This window comes from Nymphalis io, chromosome 5, assembly GCF_905147045.1.
Source record: "Nymphalis io chromosome 5, ilAglIoxx1.1, whole genome shotgun sequence".
Taxonomy (NCBI): domain Eukaryota; kingdom Metazoa; phylum Arthropoda; class Insecta; order Lepidoptera; family Nymphalidae; genus Nymphalis; species Nymphalis io.
In genome coordinates this window covers 7,826,468-7,840,801 of record NC_065892.1, presented here as the reverse complement: position 1 = coordinate 7,840,801, position 14,334 = coordinate 7,826,468, and the positions used below count along the sequence as shown (strand labels likewise).

General features: G+C 32.8%; 1 protein-coding gene across 1 annotated transcript; it reads left to right on the top strand.

The window, feature by feature from the left end:
* Positions 1–3,721: 3,721 nt before the first annotated feature.
* Positions 3,722–13,650, top strand: LOC126768449 (uncharacterized). The gene is made up of 5 exons (XM_050486508.1): positions 3,722–4,356; positions 6,096–6,193; positions 9,533–9,604; positions 10,083–10,199; positions 10,282–13,650. Exons 1-5 carry the CDS (start codon positions 4,143–4,145, stop codon positions 10,717–10,719), a joined length of 939 nt encoding a protein of 312 aa, XP_050342465.1. The 5' UTR covers positions 3,722–4,142; the 3' UTR covers positions 10,720–13,650.
* The last annotated feature ends 684 nt before the right edge of the window (positions 13,651–14,334 follow it).

Sequence of the window (14,334 nt, the reverse complement as noted above, 5' to 3'; positions counted from 1 at the left end):
CTTTAAGATTTCAATGAGACACCACTCCCTTATGTATATTGGAGCTTTCGAACTATATAAACAGTATAGAAAATGTAAAGTACGTATTTTTCGTCTTCTGTCTGTGTGTCTGTCTGAACGCGCTAAACTCAAAAACTATCAGACAGATTTTCATACGGCTTACACCAATCGACGGAGTGATTCATGAGGAAGGTTTTCGTGGATATTTCATTAAAGTTTTGTGTAAACTGACTGAAATATGACAATGATTGTTGAAGATCTCGGATAAAAACATGCCGACTGCGAGGTGCGAAGCCAGGACGAGTAGTTAGTATGGATATATTTTCGGAAACCGAAAACAATCAAAATTAATATTAGTATTTCAGGATACATTTTGTATAATCACGAAGAAATTATATTAAAAATGTGGGTGAATATGTTATTTTTTTTATTAAATTATTTAACGTACCTAATGCGGAAAACATTCATAAGCAATATTTTACTATTATAAATCCCAACATGGAATGTGTAGGATTGACTAATTAAATAAAACCCAATGGTGTGTTTTTAAAAATGATGAATGATTACCTTTATAATAATGTATTATAATCAAATATTTATTAACAACTAAATACCTACTTATATTTGTTTAAGCTTTAAAGTATTATTATTGGAAAGAAACTTTAAGCAACCCTTAATTGTTTAAAAAAAAATTTATAATCACAGTAGAAAACGAATGACTTCTCCGTACTTGAAGCGAAAATAAAAAGAATAGTAAAAGTGAGCCACGTGCGAGACGGACCTGCGCACCAATGATTCCTTACAATATAGAATTTAAAAGTAAGGAAGGGTTTCGGTAATTTATTTGTAAGAATTTTTCGTCAAAGTTACTAAAATTAATTAAGTTGAGATCTGGCCGCTTGTGCTAAATTTGAAATTGTTATTAGAAGCGTTTATATAATAATTATTTTTTTCTTTTATCAAAATATCTTTTTAAGCAACTTTATTATTACTTCAAGGATTCAAATCGTTAATAATCATTAAAAAACATTCGAAATAGGTAATTTAATCGCAAATATGACATAATAATAGTTTCTTTTTTAAAAACATACCTAATTGTTTATGATATACTTAAGTGTGTTATTAGAATAATAATAATAATAATATCCTGGGACATTTTCACACGCGGCCATCTGATCCCAAATTAAGCTTGTACAAAGCTTGTGCTATGAAAACCAGACAACTGATATGCTACAAACAGACATGTTCATGCACACAAATGTCTGTCCCGGGTGGGAATCGAGCCCACAACCTTCGGCGTGAAAGGCAAGTATCTACCAACCACGCCAACCGGCTCGTCAGATGTAAAACAGAAATGTAAGAGGTTTTACAATCTTGACAAACTGACAATATGAAACTTTAGATCGTTTCATTAATAAGAATCTCTATTCTATACTTTATCTATCTCTATTTTATATTTTACTTAGTTGTTATGATGTTATATATAGTAACGAATAAAAACTAAAAAATATTTGCAGAAAACAGACAAAACCGCAATCGCAATAGCGTTAAGGAAGGAAATGTAGCGGGCGTGAGTAAAAAATTATGGATTTTTTTTAAGAATTTTTTACATAATAAGAAACAGCTTATACTGAGAAATGTACCTCTCGTTTGAGAGTTCTATATAGACCCTATGTTCTATTCTATACCTCTGACAACGTGTATGCAAAATGATAATTGGTTGAGTAGTTAAGGCATGAAAGCGTAACAAACAAACAAACTCACTTCCACGCTTATAATATTAGTAAAGATAATAGGATATATAAGAGGATATTTATTATGTAAGTACACAATATTTTTTAACTGAAAATTATTAAATATAATATTACGGTTTAATTGCGGATACAGATTAATTAACATTAATTGTATGCAATTATCAATAATATTGATGATAATATTAAATATTGATAATTTATATTAATATTTAGTTATTTTGTTACAAAATACACATTTTATGAGATAAATAAGATCCGTCCTTGCAAGTGACTTTAAAACAACCTGCCATTTATTGAATTCCTTGCAATTGAGGTCGCTTTCTTCAAAAACTTTAGTATAAGATTGTATAAAATATAAACTTAATAAAAATAAATAAATTTAGTCATGTAAATTTATATACTTATATTTAAATACTAGCAAATGAACAAAAAGTTTTAAAACTCATCGACAATTATTATTAATGCATAATATTCCTTTAAAATTATTCCACTGCATAAGTACGCTATTCTTTGCAACGTGAAGTGATGTATGAAGTGTAGATAGCTTGTGGATATATGTGAAGGCGTTCGAGGAAGCCCCTTAATGCGGAGACAGCTCCGTTGGGACGCTATTGATCGTCATCCGCCGTCAGTGGCCGAGGCGCCCCTATTGATTCGCCGCAATCTGCATGATAACCCGCGCCTGGCTTCTATACTCGCTACACAACGTATCATTAGGACCTAACTGTCATATTGTACGAAAAATATTATCTTTTGTAAGAATAAATTCACATAAAAAAAAAAAACTTTTTACATACAATTTATGTAAAAAGTCATCCGATATCCTACAACTAAGTTAAATTAAATAAGTGTTTAAAAATATATAAAAAAGTTATCAATTTAAATTTTTTACGTCAATAATAGAAGATTGAATTCCAATTGAAAAACTTTATTATAAGAGTTTCAATTCAAAATTTGCGCGCGTCAATTGTCTGTTTTATATCTGTTTGCGTACACAGTTTGGCGCGAAATCAGAATTCGAATGTAGATGTGGACATTATCGTTGGACTTTTAATTTTTTCTTTCCTGGAATGCTAAGCAACATATTTTATTTGCAGTCCGTGCTGGCGTAATTAGGTGACAAGAGAATCAATAGAAATGTTTATTGATCAATGAGTGAAAGTGAAGCTGTAAACTATGTAGGCTCCCAATTTGTAGACCGTAGTTGAAGCTACATACCTATACATTACAATTGTGGCTTACCATTAATCAATATTTACTAACCGATCTCTAAAAACGTATATAGTTTCGAATTTATATAATCATAATCATTAAGCCAAGCACATTCATAAAAAATGGACTTGAGATAATGCGATTGTCTGTTTTAATGTTTTTTCTGCGCTTTATACAATCAAGGTAGGCAAAGCAGAATCGTTATGATACTAAAGAAGACAGTAAAATTAAAAGTTTTCAATTATCAGAATCTCCGAAGGACGTAGGGTGGTGCGTAGTTCGTCGCATAACTATAATTGACCGTAATGTGGGTCACTGTCGCCTACGCGCAATACTATAAAACTTTGCAACTATCTTTTACTTACTTATTAGTTATGCATATAATGTTATATTAATTAATTAAATGCGTACTTATTGCACCCACTTACTTAAAGTTTAAATCGATGATAAAAAAACAACACTTTCGATACGTATGTTTCAAAAGCTTCAAATAATTAATATAAAATTAGCAGGAAAAAATGGAATTCAAATAAGAATAAAAGTTTGTTATGAAATAGTTCCATTGGAGGGCGAAAGTGTGTACTAATTAATAGTGCAAAGTATTGATCAATTGTTTCACCATGGTTCTAAATATAAAATTTCGTGGAGAAAGACAAAGTTCGCGCGCAATACGGGCGCGGGCAGGTAGAGCGGGCGCGGGCACGCGGCGGCAGCGTATCGATTCCGCGGCGCCTTCAGTCGGCGTCCGTCGAGCGCCGCGCTGCGCCGAGCCGCCGGCGAGCGGGCGTCGCCCCTCCCGCGGCCCGCACCCGCTACCCCGGCCCTCGTTTACTGAATCTCTCGCTGTCGCCGCTACGCCGGCAAACTCGACCGACCTCTTTTAGCTAACTAACGTCGCAACCGCGTTCGTTTCCCGCCGCGAAACTGCGTTCGAACTCTTCGTGATTTTGCCGCACCGATTTGAACTTTTTAAAGCGGCCAAATTGTTTAGTCTTATTTGATTACTAGAATTCTTAATTCAAACGATGCGTATTATTTTATTGTTATGTATTTAAAGAGCAAAACTCGGTAGAACGGATAGACAAGTTTGAGAGCATGAGTGCGATGCGTGTAAGTGCGCGCGGTTGCGGACGAGCATGGCCGGACGCGTTGCCGGCTGCGTAGGCGCAGGCAGCGATGGACTGCTGCAATTACGGCGAGTACCGCGGGCAAGCGCACGCACAGTACGGTGCGAGCCCCGGTTGGGAGGGCTACGGTTACGCACCGCTGCCTTACACGCCCTACGCGCACGCCTACTACTCGCCGCACGCGCACGACCCCTATACGCGTTATTACCGCTACGATTATCCCGCGCACCACGTGCATCACAGCGACCATGCCATGTCCATGGGTTGGTATATAAGTTAAAATATTTCATTTATTTTGATATACAGTCAAACTAAATAATTTTTACATTTTATAAAGTAATCTCTTACATTCATTTCATAATTTTGGGTATGAAAACTATTTAATCTTAATGTATTTTAATTGATTTTTCATACAGTATTTTTCTTTTGTTTTGTAAAATAATTCCTAAAAACTGAATTCGTTTTCTAAAAGTAACACTGTGTTTTTTATATTGGGCAACCGACATATTATGCTTATATTTTTTAATTTTATTAATATAGAAACTGAATTTAAGAATATAAAATGATAATATTTCTAAAGGAGTTGCGTATAATATTTACTGCGATACGACGTTATACGAACGATTTAGAAACAGTTAAAATGGCATTGTTTTTTAAAGGTAAAAATTGAAAGAATGGTAATATTAATATACACATATGCCGGTATTAGTTACATTCTAAGTAAGATTTGAAATAATAACATTAATTCATGTATTACATTTATTTCGTTGCGTACGAAGTTTAGGTTGTTTCGTTAAGAGGTGATGTTTGTTTACCAATATTTGAAAGATCGGAATCCACGCGCGTGGTGAGGCGACATTCTGAACAATGAAGAATGAAGTAAGAATTAATGTTTACGTTTGGGCGGATTTCTCGACGCGCGACGTCTGCCGCACGTGTCGACGGAGGGGCGGGCGGGGTCGCGCTACAGGTGGTCCCCCGACCCCGCTACCCGCGCTCGGGATTGATTGCCCGCACGGCGCACAGCCACTCTACATATTGACCGGGGTGCTAACACCCGCGTCTCCTCTCACTATGAACTTTACAGGCTACGTGAATACGACCGCGTCAGTTTTGTAACTATGCATCTATATACAAACAAGCGATATGTGTATTAGTTAAACTATGCTCTGTTCTCGATTTTGTAAAAGATTTTAAGTTTCATTAATCGTATATAACTTATTTAACGTTAAAATGTTGAATTTTTTGTCGCATAAAGTTTACAGCCGAATAAACAAAATAAATGAATATGGAAATGGCATTCCTAGTCACGCGATTAAACGCGAGCTTGACAGTGAGCAATTTGTATTTTAATTTCATTATTTACATAGAATATCTCGCGAAGAAAATTGTGACAATGTAGCGCAAGTTACATCAATTCAATGAAGTATACAATTTTTATTGGCGCGACAAAACCTTACGAAACTATTTATTTATAAGCCTTTAGAATTATGTTATAAGAATATTGTTTTATAATTGATTGCTTATAGCATAATATTAAACTTAATTTAGAATATTTAAAATTAAGAGTAAGGAATGCATATAAAGTAATAATAGCTCAATACTTTATATACAGTTAGAAGTATCTCAAATGCATTATATGTTCTTTATAGAATACTATAATTTAACTATACATAATATTATATTAAGGTATTTAGTAGACGGTTTGTTCTAAAAATGCGATGTTTTAATGAATAGCAGTGGATATCATAGGCTAGTACTAGAGTACTAATATAAAATAAAAACCATTAATAGGTTTGAAGCCTTATAAGTTCTTTCATAAATAGGTAAAACCCAAATATTTAATAGGAATATAAAAATTAATGAGTTTTTTGAAAACTTAAACCACAAATGAAATAATACGGAATTTATTTTTATTACAATTGTTGTGTGTTATCTTATACATGTTGAAATAAATAGAATGTAAGAATAAAAATAATAATATTAGCTCTGTTTCTGTCAGATTATGGCGCCTACGCGCTGAAGGAGGCGCGGACGAGACGAGCCTTGGCAAGGCGGGAGCTACGCACGCATCCAGCGCATTTGCCCCTACCGCACACGGTAATTATTATTTATAATGATATAACACATCTAATTTGTTATTAAATCGAATTGATAATATGAAGAAATAAATTCAGTGTATAATATACTAAGCTTAATTCTTTTCGATTTTTTATTACTTAAAGTTTATTTTCTCTCATTTATAACACTTGGTCAATTATAAGTAATGTCAAGTTTACTAAATTGCAAAGATTTTAATGTATATTTTAATACATAACAAAATCAAGGAAATAAAAAAATAATTAATAGAAGATTATAAATAAATTGTTATTGTTATTTGCTACTTCAATTTCACTTAACGAGTTTGTGTTTTACTGGTAAACTCTAATAAGTGTGTAGCAACATGATGTATAATTACAGTTATGTTTATTAATAACCAAATAAATATGTTTATCATGATTTTCATCAAAACAATTAACTACAACAACACTCCAAAACTTCATATTAAGTACTACTAATTACTGCCGCTGTACGCACAATTCGAGTGTGAAATATCGTTGCGGTGCGCGACGTCCACTCCTGAATATATAGGTCAGTGTCAGAGGACAGTCTACGTTTGTACAATGTCCACGTCGCGAAACTTAACTCCATTTATTCTAATCTTTATCAACCTTATAATTGGTACATTAGAGTTCAATATTGCTTGATATATTATTTTATAATACACCTATGAATTAGTTTCCGCTCTTTGCCAAATTAAGCTTGCTACTTATCAAGTTGTGGCAAAAGTTTTATCCGATTTAATTGAAATTAACTTGGTCGGTGTCAATGACATTTTGCTGCTACATTTTATAATCGTGTCAACTGACGGGATTCAAAATTTGTCGAGTAATTATTGTATTTGGGGATGGATAGATATTTTTGCGAAAAAGGTCGTATTCTTACTAATACATACTCGTATTAAGTTAAATTATACATATTAACTTTAACTAATTTAGTATTTCATAACGACTTTAATGTTGTACAGCAATATCATTCTTATTAAATTTATCTTAATAGTACTACACTCTATGGGCGACCAAGCTCCGCTCGGCTCTAATAATAAGTTATAATTTTTATATAATAAATATTGCGTTTTTCAGGAAAGACTTAAAACGCAAAACCTTTACCTAAATACAATATTTGAACTAAGTCGTTAGAGCCGTTTTCGAGATACACAAAATATATGGATATACATTATAAGCTTTGAAAATTACAAAACAGTTTCGCCTAATGTAAAATATTGAAACTATGATTTTTTTCGGATTAAAAATTTAGGATATGAGACTAAGTAATATTGTTATGCCGAAAACGGAAGTAGTTTCAAACTGGTATTATTTACGGTGTTATATTATGAGGAACAGAGGTACAAAGGCGCTAATGAGGACGGCGGGTGGCGCGGGGTGGTGGCCCATGAAAGCTGTCAGCGGTTGATTTTTCCGAGTGTCGTGGGCGCGCTGATCGATAAGTCACGTGGTTCGCGCCGCGCTCGCCGGTTACCGCTCGATAGTTAGCCTCCGCAAATCTCCCGCCACTACTCTAATGTACCGTATGACTAGTTTTCAGCACCACATGCATTGCGTAATTACTTTTGTACAAGGTTGTCAACATATTTATGTGCATTATGATAAATATAAATAGCTTCTTATTAAAAAAAGTATTTACAAGAACTTTAAAATATATAAAAAAATAATTTTGGCATTTTCGTCAACACGATCTTTTTCCAAGAGTCTAAGCTCTGTATTAAAGTTCTCCGTTATAATATTCATACACTCAAAAAGTTCGTCGCGATGAATGCTGTAAAAAGTTATGATTTATGTATCAATATAATATCTACATCTGTTATCATTAATAAAATCGTATCTATTTGATTTAGACACATATTTAGTATGTACATAATCATATACTTGTAAACAAGCTATTATAAAAATATATGCTGTCCTAATAATAAATCAATTTCGATAGTTAACTGAATGAACGCGAGTCATTTTATAGATGTATTATACAAAACATGAGAATACATATAAGAAATAGCAAATAAGAAAGTGCAGGGTTTTCCCAAGATGTGACGGATGCAGTACTGCAACGCAGAAGTGCAGAGGGAGTGACGGACATCGATCGTGGCGCGCCGCCCCACCCCATCCAACACTAAACGTTATCTCGTATATACATACATACGTTATACTAGCTTTATACACGGGTTATTAAAGGACTAATCATGTGTATTTAATATGTGATACTCGATAAAATATTTGTTAGTATTATGCATCGAATTGTTACGCGGTATAGTATGACTGATCAAGTTCCACCGCTGTCTAAAGTTATATGATGGAAATTAAGTTAAAATAACGAAAATTACAAAAATTACAGTTAAATATAAATAACGAAAATTACAGTTAAATATAATTATTTAATGCAGGCAGTATTTTGTTTAGTTTCATTTGATTCGTGAATATTGTGTGATTTAAAAAAGTGGCTGCGCAGTGGTCATGCCAAATGCCTTATCTAAGAGTATTGGACTTCATTCCCACGTGTCAATGTTATTTGATAGCATTTATTTATTATTCCTTTAAAAGTATATTTTTGTTTCTTAACACAATGCATACGTATGTTGGGTTATTTTTTTAGTTTCTTATTAATTTCGTTTAAAATTTTACCGACTTATTCCATTTTTCCGAATATATTATAATAATAAATTTAATAAATAATAAATTTCCATGACGAAACAACATATAAATATAAAGAAAGCTGTCAAATTTCGAACAAACTATTTTGACATATAAGCTAATAATAATATACATTTGTAGTATATGATCATCTGTATGTACACTTCATAAACAATTAAATAAGTCACATCAACATATCGCTAGTAAAAAAATGCAGTTTTTTCAAGTTAAAAACTAAATGGCTTATAACGACGGCAACTGAGTAAGCCGGCATTGATTGTGCTAAGTTTATGTTATCGATTGCTCGTTTATCGTCATCAGTTCGCTATGTAACGCGCCGTTTACTTCACTCGAAGCTTGAATCGATACTCGCGAAACGTTCTCTTCGGCCCCTAACAAATGACACACTAGTTTTACACCTCAGCGCTTACATAAATTTAGTATGGTTTCGAAGTTTTTATTTGATTCTTATGCAGCATTGTGTATATTATATTTCAAGCATTTTTACAAGTAAATTACGGTATTTTTTAATAGAACAAAACGTTAGCTGTGTTTGTTTGCTACGTGGGACTTAAAACGGCTTTCGAAACCAGTATTTTTCCTTAATTCTTACTTATTTGTATTTTTTGTAATCGATTAAGATTATCCTATTATTGAATGTAATGTATTAAAACTCTTTTATACGTATTTTCAGCCACCTTTAGAATGTGGCATGAATGGCCGTGGTCAAGGCTATTGCGAACCGCAAATGTGGTCTCCTTACCAGGTAACTATAGATAAAAACTTTGTAATATTACGTAATAATAATAATAATAATGTCCTCCAGACCGATTTCGGCCACGGCGGCCAATCCCAAGAAAGATTAGCCAACTACGCAGGAGATATTTTAGTGCACAAGTGTGTGGGCAAACACAGGTGCACTCTCTATTCCCTAACTCTCATAATCCGATGGGACGGCATTCCGACACGACCGGAAAGAGTTCAGGCGCAGGACCAACCGCTTTACGTGCTTTCCGAGGCACGGGAGTGTACACCCTACCAACTTCCAGACTCCGGGCTGCTACTGAGAATTTTCAGGACAGAAAAACCCAATAACTTTTTATTGGCCCGACCTGGGAATTGAACCCAAGACCCCCGGGTCTGTGGCCTTATATCAAGCCACTAGACCAACGAGACAGTCAAATATTACGTAACATGTCATAAGAACAGAACATATTTAACTAAAGTATTTAACATGTTTACAGATGGGCATGATGGGAGGAGGCTGGAGTGGGATTAACTCTGTTAACGGTTCTTGGGCTTCCCGAAGTATGTGTGCGCGGGAACCAATGCGTTATGTCTCTGATTGTAGAATGATAAAAGTAAATATATCCATATCAAATGATAATGATATACATATTTGTGATAAGAAAAAAAATCAAAATATATTTTATATTTTTTCAGAGTTCAAATATGCATCATCAAAATCAAGTTTGTGCACAGGATGAAAGGTCAACGCCTTTTCCGACGTACGAAGAACCACATTATAATAGGGAAAACGGACCGAAGCAAACTAACATTCAAGAGTTTCCAGGGCGAAATATGTTACCGTCTGAGGCGGCGCGACCCACTCGCGAACACTTCTACGCAGAGCAGCGATGTTCTCCGCCAGAAGAAAAACGACCTCCGGTAGTTCCGCTACCAGCTTTTCAACAGGCCTTCGGCTCTACCGAGATAGGTAAATTTGCCGAAGCCTTTAGTCGAGCAGAGGTCGCACATGAAACGGAGGATTCAGCTGACAATTTTATGTTCGAGTCGTTTCAAGACTGGGAAGCCTCATCCGACCAACAATGGACCTCGCAATCGGCCACTCGGGAAATAAAATGTGAAGAAAATTTTTGAGGATAACTTTGTCTTCTCGCTAGTGCTAATTTTAGGCGGTTCCGCCTCGTAGGTAATTAGATAATTTTTTAGTTTCACCACCACGTTGCCAAAATGATGTAGTTCGATGTCGCAGATACCGCGATATTTTAGAACTAGGATGTGATACCAAATTTTTTAAAGTGTATGAAGTCAGCTGAACAAATAGTGGTGTGACTTTTAATCGATATACATATGATATAATATAATATAATATAATAGAAAAATTAGTTATTCCCTTTGACTAGTTTTAGACCTTAAAAAGACAAGAAATTAAACTATTAGTATGGGACGACGGAGGAGTAGGTAGGAATGGCAATGAGTAGGAAAAATGAATTACTTTTCAATGTGCCTTTAATTGGAGAGCCTGGCCGCAGCACGCGCGGCGTCGCGCCCCTCACCGCTCGCTCATCTTTACAATAGCTATCTTAGGGACCAACGTTTAGACAAATATACACGACCCTGTCGCGTACTCGACCTATGCGCAATAAGCTCAACGAAACGAATGTGAACGTTCTATCAGGGAGTTTAACGAAATTTATAGGAACCCTAGTTGAATGTTATTAAATTACTCGATAAAGAAAATACAGATTTAGATGTCTATGGTAATAATTAATCTATTTTGTAAAAAATATCGCTAGTATAACATAAAAACAAGTTTATGGTGGTTATTGATTATATAGTAAACGTAAATTTACAAATACCTGATTATTATTATAGCTAAATGATATGCAGTGGGCGTATTTGCTATAGTAAGTTTTAAATAAAATAAGCAATTAACCTACCATTTTTTACCAAAAATTTCAATTTAATAGACACTACTGTTTTTTTAACAAGCAATCTAACAAAATTATATAGTTTTTATGTAATTTGTCAACATTTTATTTTTTATTATAAAGGGGCTGTAAAGACGCCGCGCGGTATCATGTAACCTTTGAAATAATTAATGAGTAATGAAAGTCATGTAAGTATATTTAGGTAGGTAAATTTTTAAAGAGATTACTTATGAATAAGACAGCTTTTTGAAAAAATGCTAGGGGTCCAATCAAGTTGAAATAAATACCTGTTACGGTCTTACAAAACAATATTACAATCTTCTAAATGTCCCACTGCACTTACTGGATGCATCAATTTTATGCGTATTATAAGGACTCTTTGTTTTGATAAAATTGGACCTGATCGTTTCGTGTACTTACAAATTACATTAAATTGCATTATGTATTTATAAAATCCATGAATCCCCTTTCAAATTACTATTATTTTTGTATCTGTGATATATTTTCTGTATTTTTATTTATTTAAATTTAAATTGTATGGTTCTGTGCAATCGTTTTAGAGTATTTAAACAAATCTCACAAATAGTTTATTTATAGTAAAAACATTTCCACTGCTTGTTCGTTTGTCATATGCTTAACTATTTCTAAACTTAATGTCTTTCAAACATACGTATTCGATGTAACTCGTGTACTTTACAAAAACTTCCAATCGTCTTCGGCTTACAATAAGAATCAACGTGTCTGTATCTGAACCTCTTTCGACAAATCTGCAAAATTAAAGGAGTGCCTTATGTAATTATTATAATATGAAACTAGGTGGAAGATTTTTATTCTAGTCTAATTTGATGAAACACCATATTATAGTTAATAATGAAACCTCTTTTAAACCGAGAATTTCATGTATAAGTAGATGTGATAATAAACTTATATAAAGTTATTTGACATATATACATGTAATAGCGCGCGTATTATATAATATAATAAATAATTAAAGTTATTTAATGTGTGCGCTATCGTAAATTACAATAGATACGAGTATATACAAAGTAATTTGTTATATAATAACAGTTTAATTTGTGTGAATATTTATGAAGTTACGAGATTTAGTTTTATTTTACGTTGTGTACTGATTTATTTTTAGGAAAGTTGTATTGAATAAATGACCTTTATTAATGTAGCTTCTTAGATAATGGTCAACATTGAAGATTAGTCAAGACTCTTAGTATAAACTGTCACAACGTTTGCTTCAGTATTCAACACATGTAGAATGTTATACATTTATCATAAACAGTATATTCATGAGATAATTTCGTATTACGTTTATTTATTTTTTCAATATATATATTTTCTAAAATACGTAGATAACTTTAATGCTTATGAACGTTTTGTGTGATATTCGTTGTTTTAGACGCAGATATATAATTTTTTGTTCATTTACATTATTATAAAACGTAGTCTGTGCCACATAATATAATGTATATACAATATACATTTCTTTAGATAGCTCTATTGTTATTTATTTAAGTTAGGAATTTATAATTTATACTGTAGAGAGTTGTACAGAACGTATTTTAAAATATTCTAAGTGTTTCACTTAATATAGAGCTTCCCGTTTGATTATCCTACAATTTTGTCTACCACCAGAGTTAGTTTTATCATTACTGTAATATCATTCTAGTTTTCATATAAATTTATTATTTTTTAATTAAATTAACAAATGAATCCAAGTTCTTCATTCTTAATAAGCTCATTAAACATATTTGTCAACTGTAACATTATTTCAAAAGTGTCAAAATGATAGTACAAAGGTACACTATTCATAATTATTTTTAAACCGAATTGAATTTCATTAATTTATGATTTATTGAACAAAATAGAGAAAATACGATTGATAAATTAGACAATGAATATAAGTTAAGAATAGCGATGGCAACAAATCGTTCAAAAAAAGAATTATCAAGGAAAATTTAAAAAGAAGAAAATGTAATGAATACAAATACGTCTAGTTAATGTTTTTATTGTAAATATTTAATTATGTTTAAAATGTTTAATTCATATCAATTTAGAGAAACTGTTTTAATAGCAAATTGTAAGATTTTGAATCCAAATTCACTTAAAAATTTTGATTTAATATTGACGTCGATGTACAATTAAAATAAAACATTTTACTGAACCTTAAATGTAGTATTATTTAAATATATTATACCTACTCTTAAGACTTATTGATTTATAAAATCCTATATTTATTTAATAAATTACAATGCAATTAGCAGTACGAATTATCATCGATTTATCATCGATTATATAAAAATAATCGATCAACCAAAATAATGCTACCTATGCGTACTACGACAATGTATACTTCTCTCAAACACAGATTCCATTATATGAATTTTCCTTTTAGCCTTTTAATTTTACGTAATACGCCTGTAGTGGAGAGGCAAGTAGATCGCACAACATTTTATTTTGCGGCACGTAGATCAGCAAAGTGCATGCTATAAGACACTCTTGAAAGAAAGCACGCGACAGCAATGTCAATGCAGCAGCAAGCTGTCAACGACTGTCTTAGTAATTTACCTACGTAAGCAATTCACTTCGAAACCTTTCCAGTATCAGCATGTTTAATAAATGACTACATTTACCACTTTACTGGCATATGTATTCTATCGTTTAATCTCAAAGTCCAATAGCTTAGGACGCCTCCACCGGAGAGTGTCACCGCTAACCTAATTTCTAGATAGATTTATTATTATGATTTCGAAAAAAAAAACCAATTATAGATAGATATCTACTATATTCAGTTTTTAAGCTTAATCGATAC

Bases quoted from the DNA above. Each gene is read 5' to 3' on its own strand.
- LOC126768449 (XM_050486508.1), top strand. From the start codon at position 4,143: ATGGACTGCTGCAATTACGGCGAGTACCGCGGGCAAGCGCACGCACAG. The intron at 6,194-9,532 runs GTAATTATTATT...ACGTATTTTCAG, and splicing joins ATTTGCCCCTACCGCACACG to CCACCTTTAGAATGTGGCAT. The intron at 9,605-10,082 runs GTAACTATAGAT...ACATGTTTACAG, and splicing joins AAATGTGGTCTCCTTACCAG to ATGGGCATGATGGGAGGAGG.